Here is a 27,048-nt window from a genome sequence, read left to right as displayed (position 1 = left end):
AGTATTTGTTCTAGATCTATGAAGTATGCCATTGGTATTTTACTAGGGAAGGGTTTATTTATTTATATTTAAAATTTTTATTTTTTTATTGATTTCATAGAGGAATGGAGGAGAGAGAGAGAGAGAGAGAGAGAGAGAGAGAGAGAGAGAGATACATCAATGATGAGAGAGATTCATTGATTGGCTGCCTCCTGCATGCCCCCAACTGGGGATCGAGCCAACAACCTGGCCATGTGTCCTGATCGAGAATCAAACCGTGACCTCCTGGTTTATAGGTTGATGCTCAACCACTGAGCCACTGCAGGCGGGCAGGGAAGGGGTTTTTAATTAGACTAACCTTTAAATTGGTAGACTGAGCAAAGCAGATTGCCCTCCCTAATCAGTTGAAGGCTTTACAATTCTATAAAAATGTTTAGTCACCTCCATTAACCACTTTTTTAATGTTTCTAGGTTATTGAATCTTTGGGAATTATTATTTATAAAGCACTGGACTATGGTTTGAAGGAGAATGAAGAAAGAGAATTAAGTCCTCCCCTGGAGCAACTCATCGATCACATGGCCAACACGGTCGAAGCAGATGGTAGCAATGACGAGGGTTATGAGGCTGCAGATGAAGGCCTGGAAGATGAAGAAGATGAAAAGAGAAAAATTTCAGCTATCCGGTCATATAGAGATGTCATGAAGGTAAAGCAGCAGTTTACATAGTACTGATTTATTTCAAGAGTTATTTCACTTAAAAAAATTGATGATTCAGTATTTGATAATAGTTCTTACATTTTCAGCTAAAAGTGAAATGAATAAGGAACTAAAATACTCTCGATTCTGTGATTTGTTCAGAGCTTCAATATGGCCTTAAAAACCACTTTTAGGTATTCATAAAGTTTATCATATATCTTCAATTGACTTATGCATATTTTTTTTGAAATGGAATAAACAACAATTGTGATCCATTTATTTATAGGAAGATTCTGAATCTGAACTATCACAACTGATTATTTTACTTGTTTTCTTGACCTATCCATTGCTATTTTTCTATTATTTTCGAATAGACACTAATTCTAGTAAGTTCGAAGGTGCTGTTGGATATTTGTTAGTTTAGTGGACCACTTACTGATGGTCTTGTGCTGCGTTAAGCTTTGACTAATGGGAATCGCGGAATTGCCTTGCTGTCTGATGTGAAAATACAAATATACTAAGTGTGTCTGTTTTTAAGGTACAAAAAAACCCACAAATAATAAACAAGCATCATTATTTTCTTCTTCTGTAGTTATGTGCTGCTCATCTCTCAAGTGAATCAGAGGCACCAAATCATTATCAGGCAGTATGTCGTGCACTGTTTGCAGAAACAATGGAACTGCATACATTTCTGAGTAAAATTAAAAGTGCAAAGGAGGTAAGTACTATTGCTTTCATATTTATTAGCATTGTGAAAGATAAACATAAATTTTCAACATTGTCTACCATATTATTTAAAGTATTTATAACCACTCCCCTGCCAGTCTGATCGACGCCTAACTGCTCCCCTGCCGGCCCAGTTGCCCCCAACTGCCCTCCCCTGCCGGCCTGGTCGCCCCCAACTGCCCTCCCCTGCCAGCCTGGTCACCGCCAACTGCCCTCCCCTGCCGGCCCGGTTGCCCCCAACTGCCCTCCCCTGCTGGCCAGGTCACTCCCAACTGCCCTTTCCTGCTGGCCAGGTCACCCCCAACTTCCCTCCCCTGACGGTCCAGTCGTCCCTAACTGCCCTCCCCTGCCTGCCTGGTCACCCCTAACTGCCCTCCCCTCCAGGCCTGGTCCCCACCAACTGCCCTCCTCTGCAGGCCTGGTCCCCAACTGTCCTCCCCTGCCGGCCTGGTCGCCCCTAACTGCCCTCCTCTGCCGGCGGCCATCTTGTAGCGGCCATCTTTGACCATATTGGGGCGGACATCTTTGTGAGGGCGTGATGGTCAATTTGCATATTACCTCTTTATTATATAGGATTATGTCTATGAGTTAAAATATTATATGTAGAGTACAAAAATAAGCATTCTAACTTATTTACTAGGTGAATTGCCATATTTTACATTACACAGAAGGTCATCGAGATTCATGAGTTCTGTATAAAGCAGCACAGCATCTGACACACAATAACAGCTCAGTAATGATTGGTAGTGGGTATCGTTCCTTTTATGACTAAAGTAGAGAGTGTATCTGAAATGCTAGTTTAGAACTTAGGATGACACAGTTTATGGAGGTATGCATGTAAGGGAGGAAGAAAGCAACTAGTCTATATTAGTCAAATAAGACCAATTAGCTCTGGTAATCAGTTAATGACAAATGTCTCAGCCAGGTCACCCTTAATAAATCACCTTGAATAAATCCATTGTATATGTATGAATCAGAGCTCTAAGCATTCCTCTTCGATTCTAGCCAGGCTACTGCTTATAGTCTGTCTTTTTATGTTAGGCCAATGAGAAGCTATGTCTATTTCTTTTTAGGATTTTGTAGAGCTGGACCCAAGTCTTCAATAGGGTGGAAAGGGTGAATTACACTGAGTGGCAAGATTACTATGATCTCTGAACGCATAATAATCTGGCCACTCAGTTTGTGTATATATATATATATTAATGAGGCCCGGTGCATGAATTCATGCATGGGTGGGGTCCGGCCAGCCTGGCCAGGGGAGGACATGGGCGGTTGGCCGGCCTGCCTGCTGGTCAAATTCCTGGTCGAGGGGACAATTTGCATATTAGCCTTTTATTATATAGGATATACACTGAGTGGCCAGATTATTATGCGTTCAGAGATCATAATAATCTGGCCACTCAGTGTATATGTCATATGAAGAGTAAAGATACATAGATCACAGAGTCACTTTTCCTCCTGGACAGAACCAGAGGATGTAGGGTTCGATTAGTAAACATCTAAAAGCACATCCTCAATTATGGTTTAGTAAGTAGTAGAAAATATTACTTAAAAAATGTATATATTTTTTATTGATTTCAGAGAGGAAGGGAGAGAGAGAGAGATAGAAACATCAGTGATGAGAGAGAATCACTGATGGGCTGCCTCCCCGCACACCCCCCACCAGGGACCAAACCCACTACCCGGGCATATGCCCTTGACTGGAATTGAACCTGGGACCCTTCAGTCTGCAGGCCAGTGCTCTATCCACTGAGCAAAACCAGCCAGGGCAGAAAAGATTACTTTCTAAGGTTGTAATTATTGAAATTGCCTTATCCAGAAACGTAAGTTTTGTTTTTAGGGTGGAAGTACAGTCCTGTGGGTTTACTAGAGTAAATTAAATGGCCTCTTTGTGTTTTTTTTTTAAGTCCTTGCAACACAGACATTCTTAGAAACTATTTCTGAGGTTAAAGACAGTATTAATAAGTATTTTTCTACTCCAGTGAGCTTAAAAAATTTTTTTTGTCTTGATTAGAACTCCTGACCCTTTGGTACATGTGCTGACCCTCTAATCTCTGAGCCACACTGGCCAGGGATAAGTACTTGCTAATCTCTGATTCCCTCTTGAAAAGCTGCTCTTTCCTCCACATCTTCATATCTCTGGACTCAGGAGAGTTAGTAATATTCTCTCTCTCTCTACTGTTTCCAAACAATTACTCTTTATCCTTATACAAAAAACTCATGAGGTCCACTTCTGTTATTCTTAAATCCATTGTCACTGTCATCTGCCATCACCTTGAGTGATTTCTTCAATAAAAAGGAACTATAGCTTTGTATTCTTGACTTCTCTATTTCAGTACTCTGCATACCTGAATACACCATTGTCCTTGAAATAACCTGCAATCATTCCACCTTGGAAGTTATGGGCTCTCAAACCCCACTTCATAATTGCCCCCTTCCCTTTGAGCTCTTCCCCTCACTGCACCTGACCTAGTTTTCCAGTCCCTTGCCGCCCCCCATGTTCTTCCAGTCTATCACTTCCTGGAATCAATTTCTTTCCTTCACGGACGAGGGTCAGTCATTTTATCAGTTCAGGTCCCCATGTCCAACCTAGATTACTTCACTGCCTTCCGGCTTGTGTCGTCATCACTGTGAATCCTCTCCATCCAGTTCATCTTCCACATTGACAATGAATGATTCTCGGAGATGAAAGAGCTGATGTGAGAAATCCAGCTCCAGGCTCAAACCTCTGTGTGATCCTCCAGTCCGACCATGTGCTGGCTTTCCTTGGCAGGCCTCACAGGAGAAGCTGCCCTCCCCACATGGGACTCAGTGCACAGCCAGTGTCCTGCATTCTGGTTTTCTGCAGGGATTGCAAGGACTCAGAAAATCCCACTTGGCCAGCCATGCTTGAATGCACACTGTATTCCTAGCCCTGCGCTTCCACTTGAAGGCCCTTTGTTGAGACATTTTCCTTCCCTCTGACTCAGAACTTTCCATTCTTAGCCTTCCCTCTTTCCCTCCCACTGGTCCTCAAGTCCATCGAATGGCAGAGCCTTTTCCCAGAATTCCTCAGCAGTCGGAAGATTTCCCCCACCTGCATTGCATGTCACCTGACCCTAGCTCAATGCTGTTCTGTAGGGGGAAAATGGAACACGGGGAACAAAACATCCTTTTTGGCCTCTTGTTCACACTGTTGCAGTAAGTGAGTAAAGGCTTGATTATTACTTTCAGTTTGTCTCATCCTCCCTGATCACTAGACACCTGGCAACTCAACAGAGCTATGTTGCTCCCCTTAATTTGACTCCCCATCACCTTATATCAAAACTCCATTGTATTCCACACAAGGCCTTTCATGGCATTTCATGTTCTTGTGGGGTTTTTTTTTGTTTTTTTAAAAACATATTTTATTGATTTTTTACAGAGAGGAAGGGAGAGGGATAGAGAGGTAGAAACATCGATGAGAGAGAAACATTGATCAGCTGCCTCCTGCACACCTCCTACTGGGGATGTGCCCGCAACCAAGGTACATGCCCTTGACCGGAATCGAACCTGGGACCTTTCAGTCCGCAGGCCGACGCTCTATCCACTGCCAAACCGGTTAGGGCTGTTCTTGTGTTTTTATTCTCCTTTTCAACACTATCTTCTTTGCATTTTAAGTTATCCAATCAAAATTATTTATATTTCTGAATACATCATGTGATTATATATTTGTGACCCTTCACATTCTGTTTTTTTCTGTCTGGAAATTCTTTCTTCCCTTGTCTGCTTGGTGGACTCCTATTTATCCATTTAAACTCTGCTCACATTTTACTTCCACATGAAATATTTTTTAAAAAATATTTTTATTGATTTCAAAGAGGGAGAGAGATAGAAACATCAATGACGAGAGAGACCTATTGATCGTCTGCCTCCTGCACACCCCACACTGGGGATAGAGCCCACACCCAGCATATGCCCTGACCTGGAACCAAACCATGACCTCCTGGTTCATAGGTCAACACTCAACCACTGAGCCACGCCAACTGGGCTCCATGTGAAATATTCATGACCTCTTTCCAGTTTTATGTCTTCCACGATATTTATATCTTATACATCCTTCAGTCTTGCACTTCTGATACTCCATGGCAGTTATTTGCTTATGTACTTATAATTTTTTTCTGCATAAGTGAACCAGATGCTTCTTGAAATAAATGACTGTATTTTAAATTATTTTTATATTAATGACTCTTAATGCAGTACGTGCACATAGGAAGTACCCTGCAAATGTTTGCTAAGCTTAATATATACATACTATGTGTTTTTCCAGATATTTTTCTGTTTGAAAGAAGACAGTTTTGAAAGTATTTCTGACTATTAGGTACATTTTTGCCAAAATATTTCTGGGAAATATGAGAACTTTTGTAGGGTATAGATGAGGTCTTTGAGTGTTCTTGCCATTTTAAAAAATTTACACATAAAATTCATTTAATAATGAGCCTTGAGAAGGCAAGCTGTAAAATATGTGGAAATCCTGACACTTTAAGAACATTCTGGCCAAAACCGGTTTGGCTCAGTGGATAGAGCATCGGCCTGCGGACTCAAGGGTCCCAGGTTCGATTCCGGTCAAGGGCATGTGCCTTGGTTGCGGGCACATCCCCAGTAGGGGGTGTGCAAGAGGCAGCTGATCGATGTTTCTCTCTCATCGATGTTTCTAGCTCTCTATCCCTCTCTCTTCCTCTCTGTAAAAAATCAATAAAATATATTAAAAAAAAAAAAAAAAGAACATTCTGGCCAAAACCGGTTTGGCTCAGTGGATAGAGCATCAGCCTGCGGACTGAAAGGTCCCAGGTTTGATTCCGGTCAAGGGCATGTACGTTGGTTGCGGGCACATCCCCAGTGGGGGGCGTGCAGGAGGCAGCTGATCAATGTTTCTCTCTCATTGATGTTTCTAACTCTCTATCTCTCTCCCTTCCTCTCTGTAAAAAATCAAAAAAAAAAAATAATAATAAAAAAAAATATAATATATATATATATATGAACATTCTGTACCATTTAATTAAGAGATTTTGTGTTGCATAAATTTCCCATCAACACAGGTTTTAAGAATAGTCTTTCAGGGTCCAAATGTATTTCCTTTTCCTCTGCAATGTATATGACTTTCTTAAAATTACAGAATATTTTTATACATGTTAGTTCATGCATGTATGTTAGCCATTTTAACCTTTTCTCAAGAGTACTGAATTCACACTGGTAATAAACTACTCTGTGTTCATTTGGTATTCTTTTTAAAAATATATATATTTTATTGATTTTTTACAGAGAGGAAAGGAGAGGGATAAAGAGTTAGAAACATCGATCAGCTGCCTCCTGCACACTCCCCACTGGGGATGTGCCTGCAACCAAGGTACATGCCCTTGACGGGAATCGAACCTGGGACCCTTCAGTCCGCAGGCTGACGCTCTATCCACTGAGCCAAACTGGTCAGGGCAATTTGGTATTCTTTTTTTTTTTTTTTTTAATATATTTTATTGATTTTCACAGGGAGGAAGGGGAGGGATAGAGAGCTAGAAACATCGATGAGAGAGAAACATCGACCAGCTGCCTCCTGCACACCCCCCACCGGGGATGCACCCGCAGCCAAGGTACATGCCCTTGACCGGAATCAAACCTGGGACCTTCCAGTCCGCAGGCCGAAGCTCTATCCACTGAGCCAAACCTGTTTCAGCAATTTGGTATTCTTTTAAAGACCCCAAATACTTTACATATTTTAAGAATCAGACAATTTTTTATACCTGTGAGTTGGTGTATATCAATTGGAACTTTAAAAGTAATAACCTCTAATTCAGCAAGCTTACCTGATTATCCGTGATGTTTCGAAGTACTGTGTATGTGTGCGTGTTCGTGTATATAAAATTAGGATAAAATCTTAGTATGATAATGTTCCATTTGATAGGAAAAAGTAATTTAATTATATTAAATTTCTCATATGCTCGATTGACATTTTATTAAAATATAAAACCCATAATATATTTCCAAGAGTTATAGTTGTTTTTATAAAGTGGTAATTATATTTACTAGACCTGGCTGATTTACAAAGCACAAGGCTTTGTAGTTCATCATCTATTTAGAAAGCAAATTCCCTTTCATTCTAATCTCTTTTCATGATGTGATGATTTCCTTCTTAAACAATGGTTGGTTTTTCTCCTAATGATAGAGAAGAGTTGGATAGGCATGCTGTTAACTATGTTCAAAAGCAATTTGATATTCTGAAAGTAAATACATATTACGGTGTCTCGTAAGCAATTTGATATCCTTGTATGTAAGTGTAGATGGAGGTACTATCTAAGCAATCCATTAGTGTGCATCGGGTTGTATGAAAGAAGAGACAGCCTGTGCCCTACTGCCAGTGCCCCACCACAGCCCCACACCCTGCCAGCAAGTGTGGCTAGTGAGCACGTGGGGTGGAGAAGAGGAGTGTGCTTGACAGTTTCAAACGTAAATATCTTTATTGGAAAAAAGGAAATTATATTTATGGTAGTATTCTTTAATTTGTTGCTGTCTAGGTAGTTTTTGATCATCAAAACTACCTGGTTTTGTTATTGTTAAATGAAAGGATCAGTTTCTCAAACTTTTTATACCTGCTGCTCTCCGGTATTGTATTCCTAGAGCTTTAAAGTGCCCCTGTTGCCCTGACTGGTTTGGCTCAGTGGATAGAGCGTCGGCCTGTGGACTTGAGGGTCCCAGGTTTGATTCTGGTCAGGGGCATGTACCTTGGTTGCGGGCACATCCCAAGCAGGGGGTGTGCAGGAGGCAGCTGATAGATGTTTCTCTTTCATTGATGTTTCTAACTCTCTATCCCTCTCCCTTCCTCTCTGTAAAAAATCAATAAAATATATTTAAAATAAATAAATAAATTAAAATTAATTAATTAAAGTGCCCCTGTTGCATATTCCAATTAATCCTCATGATCAGTCCTGTGACTCTTACTTTGATATAGACCTCTCAGCAGGATTGGAAAGAAGTATGTGTGAGCCAGAGAATAAGATTTGGAGTTGGGGGAGAAGAGGGTTCACAAGTGAATATGTGTGTGTCGGTCTCTCTGTCTATCTCACACATATACATAAATAGGAATGGGATGGGAAGAGAGAAGGTATCATGTTAAGTTTAGGTATGACATAAAGGAAATGTGAAGTGGGAAAAGCCAAGATGTCATAGAAATGTCAAACACTTGAAAAATAATTTTAAGACTAGGAAGTCAGTTGATTTTATTCCAGTATGTTCCTGCATGATCTAATCATCATTGCCACCGTGTTGAGAGTGTCTAGTGTGCTTGCCCCCACCCCAATTTCCCAGTAAATTCATTGTTTCACATTCTACTATATTTACTACTTGATGTATCAGAGAAAACAACTTGATTTATCAGAGAAGAACACTGTTTAGAAGAATCTTTGTTTTGAAAGAAAACTCCTTTTTTCCCCCAAGTAAATAACTGTTTTTCCATTTATTTTATATTTAAAATCGTTATATTAACACTGGTCATTTTTAAAAAAAACCCTTTATTGTTGGTGAATCGTATTCTTTCACTCATTATTCATGTGGCCTAAGTCAAATAGCCTTTGCTAGATTTCTTTTGCTAAATTTTTGTGTACTTATTTTTAAAACAGGAGAAGGGGGTAATGAAACATGCTAAGGTTCCGTCTAGTTACATTGTCTACAGAAAATATAGTTCATGTGACTAAATCTTTGTTCTATTTATTCAACAAGGTTTTCCTCACTTTTGTACCAATCTGGTTGTGTAGGCAAAATGTATGCAAATAAACATTTTAACTGCATACCCAGTAAAATTTGCTATGAAATTATTATATTATGTTGTAAATTTGAGTTGGATTTTATAGGCAAGCAGTTCAGTGTTATTAATGTTGAGCTGTAGCACTCAATATTGACATTACTACTATATTGATGTCAGTATAGACTAAAAATTCTGTATTTTAAAATCTAATGGTAAAAATCCCTGTAAAGAAGCAATTCCCAATACAATACTATTACTCACAAATGAATAAACAATAAAAATAATTGAGCATAACATATGCTCATATAGTAATTGCAATAAGAATGCAATTTTAGAAGACATGTGAAATAGATTTTTAAACTCATAATTTTTGTTTTGACTTTTCATAATTCACATTTCAAATTTTCTGAAAAGTCTTTTTCCTCACTTCCCTCATCTAGAAAATGCCTACTTATGCTGATGATCTAACTCAAATGTCCACTCTTCTGAAATGCTTTTTCTGATCATGTACTCAAAGTGATGAAAGTGTTCTCTTCCCTTTCACCTTCTCACATCATACATATAAACATCCCCAGAACTAAGGTAGACTATTCCAAACATTTTGATCTTTGAGGGATAAGATGTCTAATATAGTTAAGCCATCTTGGATTTCTTCAGAGGCAGGCTCCACAGGTGTGGATTGCCATTTCTGATTATCTGATTATAATGATCTTTGATCTCCTCTCAAGTGTGACTGCACCTGTGGTGCTTAATTAGTTTCTTGTTGACATCTTAAATTCCTCCTATAAATTGTCTTCATTCACCTATTAATTATAGTTTTTAATTGCTTTCTTCAGGGCTCAGCTGAAAGAACATCTCATCCTTTTATATTTATCACACTCTTTAAAATCATGTTTCCCTATTTATTTCCTTTCTAGTGGCCATCACAGTCTGTAGTTGTCTCGTTGCTCTCTTTTCTTAGTCATTAATATCTTCCACTGGAATATAATCTCATTGAGAGCAGAAACCTTTTTTCTTTTATTTACTGCTATATCCCATTGTAATAGGGCCTTTGTAAATATTTGGTTAGTGTTGAATGAATTAGTGAATCTGTAGTTCAGATGTTGTAGATCTGATGTGTTACCACGAAACTTGAATATTGATCTCCTAACACTGTTGGCTATCTCCGGAATGCAGAACCTCCTTCATATTCTCACTGCTTGCACCTTTCTCATGCAGTGGTCTGGCATCTCTTGCCTGGGCTGTGGCAAAGCCTCTTAACCTTTTTCCCCTTCTCACATACAGTCTATCCTACAGTGTTAGACACCCGTGTAAAGACGTTGTTGGCTCCTTGATACTCGTAGGTGGAAAGTGTAATAGACCCCTTAGCATGATGTAGGAAACCACGTGCAATTGGGCCACAATCTGACCTCTCAGAGCTCTTCATTCACTGTGCCCCACCACATATGCCTCTTCTGCTACCCTTCCTCCAGTCCCTGATCTCCTAGGGCCTCTGCAACTACCCAAAATCTCCTTTTCCTCTCTTCTCTAGCTTAGAAAATGCCTACTTATTTTGCAGACCTAACTCAAATGTCCACTCTTCTGAAATTTTTTTTTTATTGCAGTTAATTTATTTATTCACCATGTTCATTGATAGAACATTTTTCTCTGGCTTCTATCACTTATTGTAATCAGTGTTTACACCTATCTATCTGCTCACTAGATTGAGAACCTAAGAGCAATGACCATGCTTATATTGCCAAGCCTGTCATAGAATTAGGCATCCTAGGACACAATCTCTTGTGCTCTTTTTAGGTATGTTTCCCTTGCTGCTTCCTCAGCTTAGGATAACACAAGGGCCATTCATCAGTGAGATGGGGTGTGTGTGTTTTTTTTAACCTAGTAAATATCACATTTGGTTCTCAAGTTGTATGTTCCTAAATGTTTAGCATATTAACATTCAAGAACAAATAGAGCAGAATAGAATCAGCCTTAAGTTCCTTATAGCCAACTTCTACAACATTTATCCTGCTGTTCGAAGTGGGAATGAACCTGAGGAGTAGGGCGTTGAGATTGAATACTACTCAATTTTTTAAATTTCTGAAACATTTCCACTTTAAGAAAATTTATGTACCTCTGGGGGAAAAAAAGATCCAAAGCCCCCAGCAACAGCTCTGAGCTCAGATAATATATTCACTTAAACAGTTATAAACCCTGAGTATGTCTTATTTATTGCTTATGTGAACACTTCCTCATGATATTCCTATTAATAAGTAGAATTACCCTTTTCCTCCCATCATTTTGAAAGTATTACAGATGTCCCCTTTGTTTGTGGGTTTTTTCCCATTGACCCCCTCTACTCTGCATGCCTCCCATCATTTTGTAGGTAGGAAACTGAAGCACAGTTTAACAGCCTATAATAAATTAGCTGTCCATGGTGATAAAATAATTGGGATTAGCACTACTTTTTAATGTTTTAGAAATAGTGACCAACAACAAAAATGGATCTTGAGAAAAGAAGTCAGGATGTGAAGGAGGTATCTATAAACCTCAATATGGAAGAAACTGTGAAGGAACTGGGGAATTTTGGTGAAGAATTGTGAGAACGTGCCCTAACTGGTTTGGCTCAGTGGATAGAGTGTCGTCCTGCGGACTCAAGGGTCCCAGGTTCGATTCCGGTCAAGGGCATGTACCTTGATTGCGGGCACATACCCCGTAGAGGGTGTGCAGGAGGCAGCTGATGGATGTTTCTCTCTCATCGATGTTTCTAACTCTCTATCCCTCTCCCTTCCTCTCTGTAAAAAATTAATAAAATATATTTATAAAAAAAAAAAAAAGAATTGTGAGAACGTAATAGCCATATTTTGCTGTAGCATATACATGTGAGTGAAGAAGCACTAGGATCAGTTGGCAAAATTAATTAATTCATACTACAGTTATTTAGTGTGTCTCCTACATGACACATGCTACTACAATTAATAATAGCTAGTATTTATTCTATACTTTGTGTGAAATACTATTCTTTTTTTTTTTTTTTTAAATATATTTTATTGATTTTTTACAGAGAGGAAGAGAGAGGGATAGAGAGTTAGAAACATCGATGAGAGAGAAACATCGATCAGCTGCCTCTTGCACACCCCCTACTGGGGATGTGCCCGCAACCAAGGCACATGCCCTTGACCGGAATCGAACCTGGGACCCTTGAGTCCGCAGGCCGACGCTCTATCCACTGAGCCAAACCGGTTAGAGCTGAAATACTATTCTAAGACTTATTTTTTTAAATATTTTTATTGACTTAAGAGAGGAAGGGAGAGGGGAGAGAGAGATAGAAACATCAATGATGAGAGAGAATCATCGATTGGCTACCTCCTGTACACTCCCCACTGGGGATTGAGCCCGCAACCCAGGCATGTGCACTCGACTAGAATCGAACCCAGGACCCTTCAGCCCACAGGTTGATGCTCTCTCCACTGAGCCAAACTAGCTAGGGCCTATTCTAAGACTTTTTATGAATTTATATGGTTCTCACAACAAGCTGTGCCTTGTGCTATTATTATTTCCATTTTCATTGGGGACAGACATAGTGGTGAATAAGATACTTGAGTAGGAATGACAGTGTAGGAGCAGCATTCCAGCAGTGTGAGGAGGGCTGTGGCAAGTGAACGCAGGGCGCCGCCAGCGTCGAGCCAGGGAATGAAACATTTTGTTTCCTCTACCAATACACATAGCTACTGCTATTTAAAATGAGCATTTTGCTGATGTCTTGATTTTCTAAATGTTTAAATGATCCTCACATCTCATTAGTCAAATTCTTCTGAATGGTTAAGGTTACCCTAAATTTAATAAAATCCTATTGTGGGAGGATGATTTCTAGATGCCCGGATTGGAGCCAATTTTTCTTTAACTGCTCTTCTTTGATCAGATATTGAAATTATGAGGTAAGAAGATGAATTGGAAATACTCATGGTTTATTATGAATTTTAAAAAGATTATATGAGTATATTTTATACTATATAATCACACTACAGTGACACTTTAAGTGATTTACATATATTATTTCAATTTGTGCTATACAAGAATCATAATTTCATGATGCAGTCCTTGAGCTCAGTTTATCTTTAATGAGACTGTTGCTAAAATATTTTGCTTCAAAGGGAATATTATACATAGGAATATAAAAAGGAATTTTATATAGAGTATCTTCTGTTAGGAGAAAAAAACAATGTGATTTCTTTGAAAGTATATTAGCATATTTTAACTGAGTAGAAAAACTTGGTTCACGGAATTATTGAAACATTCTTTTTTACACATTTAAAAGTTTCTGAACTTTGCATAGGGGAATACCATTAGATTACAAATAGTTAACAATATGGAGGAAAATGGTGATCATTAAAATGCTGTTATTAAAATACTAGAGGCCTGGTTCATGGATTCGTGCACCGGTGGGGTCCCTCAGCCTGACCTGCGCCCTCTCACAATCTGGGACCCCTCAGGGGATGTCAGACTGCTCGTTTCGGCCCTGCCCCCGCAGGCCAGGCCGAGGGACCCCACCTGTGCACAAATCTGTGCACTGGGCCTCAAGTATGCATATAAGATCTTTGGTTAATCTTTTTCTACCCTCCACCCTCCTTCCCTTCCCTCTGAGATTCATTAGTCTGTTCCATGTTTCCATGCCTGTGTGTTGAGCGTCTAACCCCTGGTGGTCAGTATGTGCCATAGCTAACGGTCGAACAGTTATGCTTTTATATATATAGATAGATTATTTTTATACGTGCATATATTTGTAAGGGTAGTTTAATTTTAGAAGAGACATGTGAATTAAAATTACTCTCTGAGCATTTGATATACTTGTAATTTACAGAGTAGATTTAATTTCTTTATTTTTAACATGCCAGGAGCTGAAAATGTTGGCATGGAGCAGTTCTAATTGTTATCTTGAGACTGGTTATGTTAGAAATGGGGAGAGTTAATTGCCATGTGGGTGCTCTCAGAACTTTTTCACCATATTCCAAGCACAGGTTGGCATCTGTTATTACATTTGTGTAAGCAAAAAATGTTTATTCAGAAGCTAGAATATAACTGACAGAAGCTTATTTCTAACATTAGAAAAATCTGTAATTTTATTTCAAATATCTCATTTGTTTTTGCTGCTAATGAGAAAAATGTGAGATTTTTAGTTGCACATTTGTTGTAGCTTGTTCAATGATAGTATTTATAGATTCTTAACTGTATTATATTGATTTATTGCTGAATCAGAATTTTATTTCATAAAGAAGCTAGAGAGAGATCTTATTTGGAAAAAGAATGCAATGTTTTTGTGATGGAATAAAAGTGTTCACAATCAAATCCTCATAGATATTCATTGGCTTATAAAGTTAATACTTACTATATGCTTATGATGAACCAGGCTGCATGCTGTATTTCTCCTGTATTACTTTATGTAATATTAACAGAATGCTAAAGTTATCAGCATTTTACAGATGAAAACATCAAACTGAGGATTAGAGCAGTTTAATAACTTGTTCAAAGTCACACAGCTAGGAAGTATCTGAGTTACAATTTATGCTACTGTTCAGAAAAATAAACATGAAATTTTTGGACTGTTCATTGAAATTATCTTCTGTGTCATAAAGAACAGATAGTGTTTCTTAGTAGCAGAGAGTTAGAGATTTTATCACAGCACAAGTAAAGGTGGAGATGTATAGAGGCATAACAGTGAGACCATCCTGACTACATTTAGTCAGGGATATGTTGGAGAATAGTAAAAAGTAAGGTTGGATGGAAAAGAAGCCATATGTTTCTTCTGTTCCACCAGAGTAACCCAGAGACAAAGAAGAATGAACTCATATTTCTAGATTAAGAGGACATATTAAATCATAACTGTTTCCATTGCAAGTGACAGTCCACTCAAATTAGCATTGGTGCAGTGGGCCGGGTTTATTGGCTCCCATCAGTGGGAAGTTTAAGGGTACCGTTAGCTTTAGGCACAGCTGGATCCAGTACCTCAAACCCTGTGATCAGGACTGGCTTTCTTTCTCTATCCCCAGGACAGGCCCTTAGGTAAAGGCAGGTAAGATGATAGTGTGCCACCCAAATCTCAGATGTTCTCAGTTCAGTAACTACAGCAGAAAGTCTTTTCTGTTAACTGGGGCAGAAAAGTAATGGAGGACGATAAGGAGTTATATGCCCACTCAGGAACCAGTCACTGACTGGGGAGATGGTATCCTCATCCCTATGAGTAGGTGACAAGGTGCTAAGCATGGCTCAGCCCTACTCAAACTGTAGGGGATGCATTCCCTACAGAGAGAAGGATCTTTATGAAAGGAAGGGAGGGAAAGGGTTTCTAGACAAAAACAATGGATGCCCACTGACATATATATAGTATATATCCTGTAGTTCAGAGGAGAATTAGGATATGCATGTTTTGGAAGTTCCTTTTCCCCAGAGGATGTAAATGCAAGGTTCTGCCGTGTTTAATTGATTATATTTTAAATACAACACCATGAGGTAGATGGTGGTATCTTTCTTTTAAAGGTGGGGAGCAGAAGGCCCGAAGAGGGAACTTAAACAAGGCCATGACTCAGGAGTGGCAAGTGTCTTATAAATAGTCCCAAGCAGGAAACCTGACTTCTTTTTAAAAATAATTATGGAAACACTTCTGAAACAACCAAATATGCTTTTTTTCTTTTAATTTCTTTCCTAGGGAGAGAGGAGATAATGCATTATTTATACCACCTTTTCTTCAGAGTAATTTTATTCTTTCTGAATAAAATTAATACTCCTAGGCATTACTAAGTACAAAAAAGCCAATGGTGTTATTATCATTTTGCAGATGGTTAATCTGAGATGTTGAAAAACTAAAAATTAATGGTTTAGAAATATTTTATATTAAGTATTCATTATTTGTATATAAAACAAATTAGGTTTCCTACAATTCATTTAAACTTAGTCCAAATGCAATTAGGCAAATATGCTTAGCAAAATATATTAGAGTTGAATTATTGTGAGTAGGAATGTTATAACACAAAATTGTAATTAATATGTGAATATATATTTTACCTATCAAAATTTTTTATTGCAAATGTTGAATTAATGCAATTTCAAAGGGTACAAACTTCCATTTATAAGATGAAGAAGTTCTGGGGATCGAATGGATAGCCTGGTGACTATAGTTAACAATATTATATTACACTAGAGGCCCAGCACGCACGAAATCATATGTGAGTAGCTCGATTCCGCTTGCCTCGGCTGGCTGCCCCGCCCTCCGCTGCTCGTAGGTCTCCACCGCTAATAGCTCGTGCCCCTGACGGCGTCACAGCGTTACGGCCACGGGCCTTTTATTAATATAGATACTTGAAAGTTGCAAAGAGAGTAGATCTTAAATGTTCTCACCATTTAAAAAAAAGATAATTATGTGAGGTGATGGAAGTGGAACTAACCTTATTACCTTATTGTGATAGCCATTTTGCAGTATATACATGTATCAAATTAAAAATAAAAGGCATTTTGTATATTGAAATGTATTAAATTATTTGACAAATATATATTGAGCATCAAAAAGTGGCAATGCTTATATTAGCTTCTGAGAACAGAAATCTGAGTCATGAAGTCTAGAGGAAGGCACAAACAAATGTAAAATTAGTGTTGATAAGAACTATAGAGGAAAGGTTTATGGTGCTACAAAGTTGTATGCAGGAAGATTTGGCTTGTTCAAGGAGGAAGGGAAGGTTTCCCTGAAGAATTGGTGATTCTGTTGAACCTGACACTACCTGTATTATCTGCTTCAATAACGGTTTTGTTTATATTTTATCTGAAGGTATCCATTAGAAATTTTAAGTTGAGAAGGTAACTTAATGAAATTTTTACGCCAAATATTTTTATTTCAACTGGTAGAATCTTAAGAAGATTCAAGAAATGGAGAAGAGCGATGAATCAAACACAGAACTGGAGGAGCTGAAAAACGCTGACTGGGTAAGAGCTGGGCATTCTCCCTGTTCTGTTTAGTGTTGGAGAAGAAATAACTGGTTGTTAAGGACTGTAGTATGAATTGATGTTACATGAATTTGAATACCTAGTCTTTCATTTGAGGAAATATCTATTTTCCATTTAATAAAATGATCTGATTTTATTAGAAACACCTCAATATCTCTGGGAGTTTGGTATTTTAAAATATTAATCTTTCTGGTTATATTAATACTTTAGCATAATCTTATATGTAAGTCAAAGTTTATGCTCTGTTTCAGGATAAGGTATGAAACTATAGTGTAGTATATTCAATTATTTAATGAATAGTTACCTGATTCAGGCCCTGGGGATGCAGAATGAATAATATGGGGTCTCTACCTTCATAAAACAGAAGACAGATTTCTAGAGCAGATGATGGTGGTGTATTCATGTGACACATTTGAGTGTCTGCTGTTTTTCCAGCCTGGTACTAGGTCCCTGAATCCCTGTCCTCATAGATGACTTAAAGTCGGGCAGGCATGACGGCCTTGGGGACAGGACAGTGAATGTCAGAGTTAGACGGAGGTATGTTCAGGTGTCAGTGGGAGAACACATTTTAGGATTCTGACTTTTCAGGTTAAGTACACTGGATAAGTAATGACATTATTAAATGAGGGAGTAGGAAAAGATGCAGATTTGGGGGATATGAACAACTTGATTTTGACCATATTAGATCTGCTTTCTAATTACCTAAAAAGATTAGAATGAAATGAGGAAAGAATGAGGAATAGAATGAAGGAGAATCAGAATTTCTTGAGTGGCTGACTCTAAACATCTCAGAATATTCCTAGTGGAATAAGGCGAAGTGATAAAATCTCTGGGAATATATACAGTGACAGTTGTGCATTATCTATACTAATAAAAGGGTAATATGCTAATTACACCGGGAGACCTTCCGGACATCCTTCCGGACAAAGCCATGGTGGCAGGGCCAAGGTAGAGGCGGTTAGGGGTGATCAGGATAGGAGGGGAGGGCAGTTGGGGACCATCAGGCTGGTGGGGGGGGGGCAGTTGGGGGTGAGCAGGCCGGCAGGGGGGGCCAGTTGGGGGCGAGCAGGCTGGGGGGGGGCGGCAGTTGGGAGGAAGCAGGCCGGCGGGGGGGCAGTTGGGGAAGATCAGGCCGGCAAGAGGGGGCAGTTGGGGGTGAGAAGCCGGCAGGAGGGGGCAGTTGGGGGCGAGCAGGCCGGCAGGCAGGTGAGCGGTTAGGAGCCGGCGGTCCCAGATTGCAAGAGGGATGTCCGACTACCAGTTTAGGGGTCTCAGATTGGAGAGGGTGCAGGCCAGGTTGAGGGACACACCCCCCACACCTCCCGTTCACGAATTTCGTGCACCGGGCCACTAGTCTATATATATATAAAAAGCCAGCGACCATAATGGCCATAACAACCATAACGACCGGTCACTATGACACCCACTGTGGCCAACCCCCGATCAGGGGGTGGGGCCCACCGGCCATCCTCGCAGCCCCTCCCCCCTGCTGGCCTGCCCCTGATCAGACTCTCCCACCCTGATCAAGAGCTGGCCGCCGGCCAAACGCCCCCTCTCTTCCCCTCGATCAGCCCGCCCCACCACGATACACCCTCAGCCCTCCCGCTGGCCGCCCCACCCCTGATCTCACCCCCCACCCCAATAGGGGGCGGAGCTGGCGGCCAACCTTCTGCAGCCCCTCCTCCTGGCTGGCCATGCCCCCGATGGGCCCCCACCACCCTGATCGGCCCAAAGCCCCTCCCCTCACTGGCCCCGCCCCTGATTGCCCCCCCCACCCCAATAGGGGGTGCGGCCATCCCACCAATATCCTGCAGCCCCTCCTCCCACCCGGCACCACCCCAGATTGGTCCCTTCACCCCATCAGGGGCTGGGCCAGCCGGCCAACCACCCATGGCCCCTCCCCCAGGCTCCTGGCCCCCGATCGGCACCCCTCCACCCCATTCGGGGGTGGAGCTGGCCAGCCCACCGCCCACAGCCCCTCCCCATGGCTGGCCCTGCCCCCATTCGGCCCCCCAACCCCAATCAGGGGCAGGACCCTCCAGCCAATCACCCGCGGCCCCTTCCCCCAGCCGGCCCGGCCCTGATCAGGCCCCAATCGGGGTGGGCCAGCTGGCCAACCTCCCACCATCTCCTCCTCCCCACAGGCCCAGTCCTGATCCACCCCGATTGGGGGCAGGCCAGCCGGTCCCCACCTGTGCATGAATTCATGCACTGGGCCTCTAGTACTATATAATAACCATTAATTTCTGAAAAGTAATTTGTAAATTTTTGCCAAAAAATAATACATAAAGAACTGGCTACATAAAACAAGGCTGTTTTATTTATTTTTTTAAAATATATTTTATTGGCCAAAGCCGGTTTGGCTCAGTGGATAGAGCGTCGGCCTGCGGGATGTGCCCGCAACCAAGGTACATGCCCTTGACCGGAATCGAACCTGGGACCCTTGAGTCCGCAGGCCGACGCTCTATCCACTGAGCCAAACCAGTTTTGGCAAAACAAGGCTGTTTTAATCCTTTCATAAATTATAGCAAAAGCTATGTGAGTGATCATCCCCTAATTTATCTATTTTGAGAATTCAAGGTTTCATATGTCAGGTTTTCTTAAAGCCTGAGGAGGTCAGAGCAGATCTCTCACATTTTTAAAAGATGAGATGGAGATGGTGCTTGAACTGGATCTTAAAGGAGTAAGTAAGAAAAGTAGAGAAGTTGGGACAAGAGTATTTCCAAAGAGAAAGCTAACTATTTTAGGGATATATTAGAATATCTTTAATGGCAGAATCTAAAAATCTATTTTTTAAAAAAGGAATATTTTTAGAAGATGTTCTGATGGGTATACCTCAATATTAAGTACCTCAAATTCTTTTTGGAATAAGAAATGGTATACATTTTGTTTTTGCTTTTTAATCACAGATTGTTTTGGGGGACATTTTTGAGAAATTTAATCAGAGTTATCTTTATAGACAATTCTTATAAATTATACCACTTGATGTTAAAATATATTTAAGTAGCTATTTGAGATACTTATTAATTTTAACAAACTATAATATTTCAGTTAATATCATATTGATTTATTTTTCAGTGAAGTAGAGACTATGACACTGTAGCTTATAAAGTGGGTAAACAAAAGGGTTAAATTATAATACACATATTTAATATATTTTATATTACTATGAGTATTTCATATATATCTCATTCTTTTGAAGGATAGACAAGGCAACTTGCTATTTGGAGATAAGAAAACTGATATTAAATAATTTGTGCAGCCGAAACCGGTTTGGCTCAGTGGATAGAGCGTCGGCCTGCGGACTCAAGGGTCCCGGGTTCGATTCCGGTCAAGGGCATGTGCCTTGGTTGCGGGTGCATCCCCAGTAGGGGGTGTGCAAGAGGCAGCTGATCGATGTTTCTCTCTCATCGATGTTTCTAACTCTCTGTCCCTCTCTCTTCCTCTCTGTAAAAAAATCAATAAAATATATTTTAAAAAAAATAAATTAAATAATTTGTGCAAAGATAATAACATAAAAATTATCATTTTTATGCATTTTCCATGTACAGAACACATATTCTATGTAGAGAACATCTCTGATCTGCTCAACGAGTTATGAAGTACCATTTTCTTTTAGTGATAAGGAAGCCAGGGTTCAAAAAGGTGAAGCAACTACCTGGATGTCCAATAGCTAGTAGATGGTTGTATAAGTTTGTTATGGCCACTATAATGCCATGTAACCAAACACTACAAAATCTACAAAATCACTGTGGCATTAGGCAGAAATATTAATTTAGCTCATGAGTTTATAGATCAGCTGTAGTAACTCCACTCTATGTGTGTCTCATCCTTCTCCTAGGTGGTCATTCCAGTGGGTATCATGTCAATCCAGGCATGTTGTCCTTATGGCGATAATAGAAGTACGAATGACAGCCCATTGTGCATTTGCTTTTGAAGCCTTGAGTCACGTCATATCCATTACTATTCCAATGGCCAAGCAAATCATATAGTCAAGGTGTGAGAAGTACAGTCTTCCTCTTTAGTGAGCAAAGCTACATAACAGTGTAGACACAAGGAAGCCTGAAGAACTGAGACCATTAATGTCTACCAAAGTGAATGAGTTAGGATTTATACCCAGGTGTCTCAGCAGTTATAGCTTGTAGATTCTCTACTGGGCTTTCTACTCACTTTTTAGTATCCTAAAATTTAATTTTAAAATTGTTTTTGTTTGCAATCCAAGCTCTTCATTTTTTCTGTGTGACTGTAGCTATTTATAGGACACTAATAAATTCATTCATTGATGTCTCTCCACCATTGGTACTTTCAGGCTCGATTCTGGGTACAGGTGATGAGGGATTTGCGGAATGGAGTAAAACTTAAAAAGGTCCAAGAGCGGCAGTACAACCCTTTGCCCATTGAATATCAACTCACCCCTTATGAGATGCTAATGGATGACATTAGATCCAAAAGATACACTTTGCGAAAAGTGATGGTAAGTAACATAGAAAACTATTAATGGATTCAAATGGATATTCTGCAGTAATCTTATTTGTTGAAAATGTTCTTTTCAATGTTATACTTAAAAAATATTTTTTTCTCATAAAAGGAATACATGGTCATTATAGAAAATTTGGAAAATATAAAAAAGCTCAAAGAAAAAAATTAAAAATATGTAATTTCACAATCCAGAGAGAAATTTTGCTAACATGCTGGTGTATATAACCTTCAGTTTTTTTCTATACATTTTATTTGGACAATATGGATTAACATTGGAATCTTTGTTTTCTAACCTGTTATTTTCACTTACGAGCATTTTCTTATGTCATTGTATATTCAACATCATTTCTAAATGACTGTATCTTTTCCAGCTTATGTCTATACCAGAGTTTATTAAACTTTATCAACATCCTGTTTTGTGTTACCTTGTATATAAATTTTTTTGAATAGTTACAATTAAATCCTTGAATTGAGTTCTTAGAAGTTAAATCATTATATAACTTGATCACCTGATAAATCTAGTACCCATCTGACACATACATAGTTAATACAGTATTATTGATTATATTCCCTATGTGGTACTTTACATTCCTGTGACTCTTCTGAAACTGCCAAATTGTACTTCTTAATCCCTTGACCTTTTTCGCCCATCTTGAAACTTTCAAACTGTTCTCTGAATCCATGAGTCTGTTTCTGTTCTTCACATCTTGACCAAATTGGGTATCTTTTCGGTTTGACCAATTTGAGTGAGACAAAATACTCTTTTATTTTTAAAATCTGTATCTCTTTGCTTACCAGGGCATTTAAATATTTTAGATTATATGCAAGGTATATTTCTTTCTTTTTTTACTTTAAAAATTTTTTATTTTTCAATTATAGTTGACATACAGTATAATATTAGTTTCAGGTGTACATCCCAGTGATTAGACATTATATAACTTACTAAGTGGTCACCCGATAAATCTAGTACCCATCTGACATCATACATAGTTATTATAGTATTAATGATTATATTCCCTATGTGGTACTTTACACTCCTGTGACTATTCTGAAACTGCCAATTTGTACCTTCACCTTTTCACCCATCGCCCCCAAGCTCCCTCCCATCTCGAAACCGTTAAACTGTTCTCTGTATCTATGAGTCTGTTTCTGTTCTTCTTGTTCATTTATTTTGTTTTTTAGATCTATTTTGTCTGGTATACGTATTGCTACCACAGCTTTCTTTTTGTTTTGTTTTTTATTTGAAGTGAGTCTTTTGTAGTCAGCATTTGGCCACCGTATATCTTTTAGAGTACATAATTCATTTGCATTTAAAGTAATTATTGCTAGACATGTGCCATTTTATGATTTGTACTTTTGATCCTTTATTTTCTTCTTTTACTTCTTAAAGAAGACCCAGGGATTATGCATATAAATTCTTTGGTTAATCTCTCCCCACCCACCCACCCACCACTGCCTTGCCTCTGAGATTCATCAGTCTCTTCCATGCTTCTATGTCTCTGGATATATTTTCTTCATGAATTTATTTTTGTTCATTAGATTCCACATATGAGTGAGATCATGTGATACTTGTTTCTCTGATTAAGATTGTCATTTATTTATTTGACAATGTAAGAGAAAAGAGGTCAGTGCCCCTGACTAAATAGTCAGGTATTGCTTGTTTTAAAAATTCTTGCGGCACACTGTTGAAAATCACTGCTATAATCAAGTGAATCTTCTACTTTCTGTCTTTCTTTTTCAGGTGAATGGTGATATTCCTCCTCGGTTAAAAAAAAGTGCTCATGAAATCATTCTCGACTTCATCAGATCAAGACCTCCTTTAAATCCAGTATGTAATTTGACGTATTCCTCTTGATTAGAGTTAACAGAATGAATTATTCTCCTGTAGAGTGTGATCTCTAGAACTCAGCTCTTAAAGTGGTTAGTTTTTGCATTGAGCTTTTATTCTCAGAACTAGAGGCCTGGTGTATGAAATTCGTGCACAAGTAAGGTTCCTAGGCCTGGCCGGTGATCAGGGCCAATCGGGGCCTTCTGGCTGCTGGCCAGGGCCTTCCTTCTCTGGCTGCTGGCCACCAGCTGGGGCCTTCCTTCGTTCTGTGCCGCCCCCTGGTGGTCAGCGCATGTCATAGTGAGCAATTGAATTCCCGGTTGAACTCCTGAGGGGACACTTTGCATATTAGCCTTTAAATATATAGAAGATAGATGACTCCCAACTGTAGATTTACAGTTAAGTCCAAGGAAAACTCTTAACATTTGTTTAATACAAGGCTATCTTAGGATGTTTCAATTCAGAACAACCTGGGTTATAGTGCAAAATCTGGACAAAAACTTCCTAGGATAATGGCTAAATATAATACCAAATTGTTCCTGGTGTGGATTGCCTGCCCATCCAGTTTACTTAATAGTGCTAATAACCTCTTTGATTAAGTTGTAATTTCCATACTATTTTGCAGTAAATTTACCCTTCTGTACATCTACTTTTATATTATCTTCCTCTGTTAATGGTTCTTTCTAGTGACCATAGAATCAGAATATTTTAATCTGGATGGGCATTGGTTTGTGTTTCCTTTGTTTCTCACTTCTCCCCTTGGCTCAATACCAGTGCTCACCAGAGCCTCTCAACCCTTGTACATTCATTAACCTGAAAGGGAATGTACACAGGGTCTAAAGCATAATTAATGATCCCTCTTATAAGTCTTTTTAAAAGAAGGGAAAGAGGCCACCTAGGAAATAATTTTAAGAATGCAGGTCATGGGATAGAAGAGAGAGCATGGCGTCAAATAAACCTGGATGTACACACTAGCTCCAAGATTTAGCAGCCATATGTCTCTGAGCAAGTTAATCAGCCTCCTGGAGCCTTTATTTATGCAACTATAGAATAAAGATAATAATAATCTGAGAAGGTTGTGGTGACTTGAAAATACTCTTTTCAAAAACAATAATAGTATTAAACTATAGTTTGCATTTCAGTTAATTGCCTCTCATGCTTGCATATAGGGAACATAATTTTAACTTTAGCAAAATTGTCTCTTTTTTAAAATATATATATATATTGATTTCAGAGAGGGAGAAGGAGAGAGAAACATCAGTGATGAGAGAGAATCATTGATCAGCTGCCTCCTGTACACCCCCCACTGGGGATTAAGCCCACAAATCCAGCATGTGTCCTGACCTGGATTGAACTGTGACCTCCTGGTTCATACATTGACATTCAACCACTGAGCCACAGTTGTCGCTTTAAAATTAGTTAAGCACATATGACTAAATCACTCTGAAATTCAGCAATCTCCCTATTGCTTTAGGAATCTTGATAATGACTTTAAATAGTTTTTTATCAAGCAATGTGTCAATCCAAAAAATATAATTTCATAACACTATACTGTATGAATGGACTTAAGTAAAAACTATTTAAGGACAACTACTCTAAGTCTGCAATCATTATGTGTTTTTTCAAGGCCTCAGCCAGAAAACTAAAACCCACTCCACCACGGCCACGGAGCCTCCATGAAAGAATACTAGAAGAAATCAAAGCAGAAAGAAAGCTGCGGCCCGTCTCCCCAGAAGAGATTAGACGAAGCAGATTAGGTGAGTCACTGCTTTCCACACTCCTGGTCTAGACACACCCGCTTGAAAAGTGTCTTTATACAATCACCTTAGTGGAACTAACGGTACAAGAATAAGAAATTCCTTCCCTACATGATCCTGAACTGTACAGGAGCATCCTAGCAGAGTGGACAGAGCTCTGCCAATCTCTAGACTGTGGTTTTAGGAGAGTGTCTTTACCTCTCTGAGTGTCTATTTCTTTGTCAATAGAAGGGGCATAAAAATTCCTCTACACCTGCATTGTGGCTATTTTGGAAGAATTAAATAGATTGTGGTTAAAATATTTTATAAATTGTGACACATATACAAAGTTATGTTTTAGAATAAAGATATAGTGTTACTTCAAGTTTCTATTGTCTTAATTATGGGTTTAAAGATACGGTATTAGGTGATAAAAGCATCAATTACTATCTGGTATCACTTAACTTATTATCAAACCTCCTTTATATTTAGTAAATTTAATGTGTTTAATGTATACTATAAGCACACGTTGATTTTGATTTATAGATAGATCATATTGTAAAATGTTTGTAAACATTTTGTGTATACAGCTCTCCTCCAATTTGTAAGGTGCCCGAAGAATTCAGAGAAACTTCTGTTAGGAAAATAGATTATAATGGCACCTGAACAGGAAAGGAATCAGTTCTGTGACACCACCCTCTCCTAGTTTCTCCTCTGATTTCTTTTTCTGCTTCTTTGAGACTCTTCTTGATTCTTTAAGTTTCTATCTTGGGCTCACTTCTTCCTGTTCAACCATGCCCTTTTCCATGGTTTTTTTTTTTTTCTGGCTATCTTTCAGCCCCCAATCCACACAGATTTCTCTAAAAGTTCAAACTCATGCATCCATCTGTCTACTAGATAGAGCCTCCTTATATCCTACAAGCAAGACAAGCCCAACAAGTCCACAGGTAAACTCATCTGCTTTCTACCCAAACTCTCTCTTCCTGTTTCCCCATCTCAGTGTGCCCAACTCACACTTCAGCATCATCTCTGACTCTTAACAGCCAAGCCCTGTTGATTTTACTTCTGGATCTTTCTAGTCTTCCACTCAACAGCCACTATCTTAACCTAAGTTGCCATCTTCTCTGGTCTATTTATTGCATCAGTTCTGATTACTCTCCCTGCGTTCAGCTCCGAACTCTTCAGTCACTCCATATTGATGTTCCTTGACTCTCAGCCCTTCTGTTATGTTGTGACCTTCATGATGGCAGGACCCATGTCTGTCTTGTTCATTATTGTGACCCCAGTACCTAGTACAGGGACTTGGCTGTAAAAAGAACTCCCATATGTGTTGAAATTTTTTAATGTACCTTACAATTATTAAACTATAAATAAAAGTTATGTCAATTTATCCCTGTCTAATTTTTATGGCAGCAAGTATTGTCTCTTAAAAATGATGTTTAGCCCAGCCAGCATGGCTCAGTGGTTGAGCATCGACTGGTCAGGGTTTGACTCCTGTCAGGGCATATGCCTGGGTTGTGGGCTGGACCCCCAGTGTGGGATGTTCCGAGGCAGCCGATCAGTGACTCTCTCATCATTGATGTTTTTATCTCTCTCCTTCACCAGTCCTCTCTGATATCAATAAAAATATTTTTAAATGATGTTTATAGTATGCAAAGTGACAAATCCATATGAACATTTACATAATAATGAGCCAAAACATATAAACCATGTGAACCAAGAGTTCTTATCCTGGGATCCTTAACTGGGCCTGAGGAGGGTCTGTGAATCCCCTGAAATGTTTTAAAAATATATGCATATTCCACAGACTATATGTTTGTGCATTTTTTTTTTATAACAGAGAGTTAGAACCACTGTGGAAAAATAAGGAAATTGAATTGTAG

The 27,048-nt window shown here is 39.2% G+C and overlaps 1 protein-coding gene across 2 annotated transcripts in view; it reads left to right on the top strand.

Annotated features, from left to right (window-relative positions):
- SPIRE1 (spire type actin nucleation factor 1) overlaps nucleotides 1–27,048 on the top strand; it is a 111,868-nt gene that overhangs the window by 52,123 nt on the left and 32,697 nt on the right. For both annotated transcript variants that reach the window (XM_054724023.1, XM_054724024.1), the window contains exons 3-8: nucleotides 451–684; nucleotides 1,268–1,393; nucleotides 17,024–17,101; nucleotides 21,432–21,596; nucleotides 23,343–23,429; nucleotides 25,057–25,186. In XM_054724023.1, the coding sequence (XP_054579998.1) occupies nucleotides 451–684; nucleotides 1,268–1,393; nucleotides 17,024–17,101; nucleotides 21,432–21,596; nucleotides 23,343–23,429; nucleotides 25,057–25,186 (820 nt within the window). The remainder of the gene's footprint in view (nucleotides 1–450; nucleotides 685–1,267; nucleotides 1,394–17,023; nucleotides 17,102–21,431; nucleotides 21,597–23,342; nucleotides 23,430–25,056; nucleotides 25,187–27,048) is intronic.

Source organism: Eptesicus fuscus, chromosome 12, assembly GCF_027574615.1.
Source record: "Eptesicus fuscus isolate TK198812 chromosome 12, DD_ASM_mEF_20220401, whole genome shotgun sequence".
NCBI classification, from domain to species: domain Eukaryota; kingdom Metazoa; phylum Chordata; class Mammalia; order Chiroptera; family Vespertilionidae; genus Eptesicus; species Eptesicus fuscus.
This window is presented reverse-complemented; position numbering and strand designations above follow the sequence as displayed.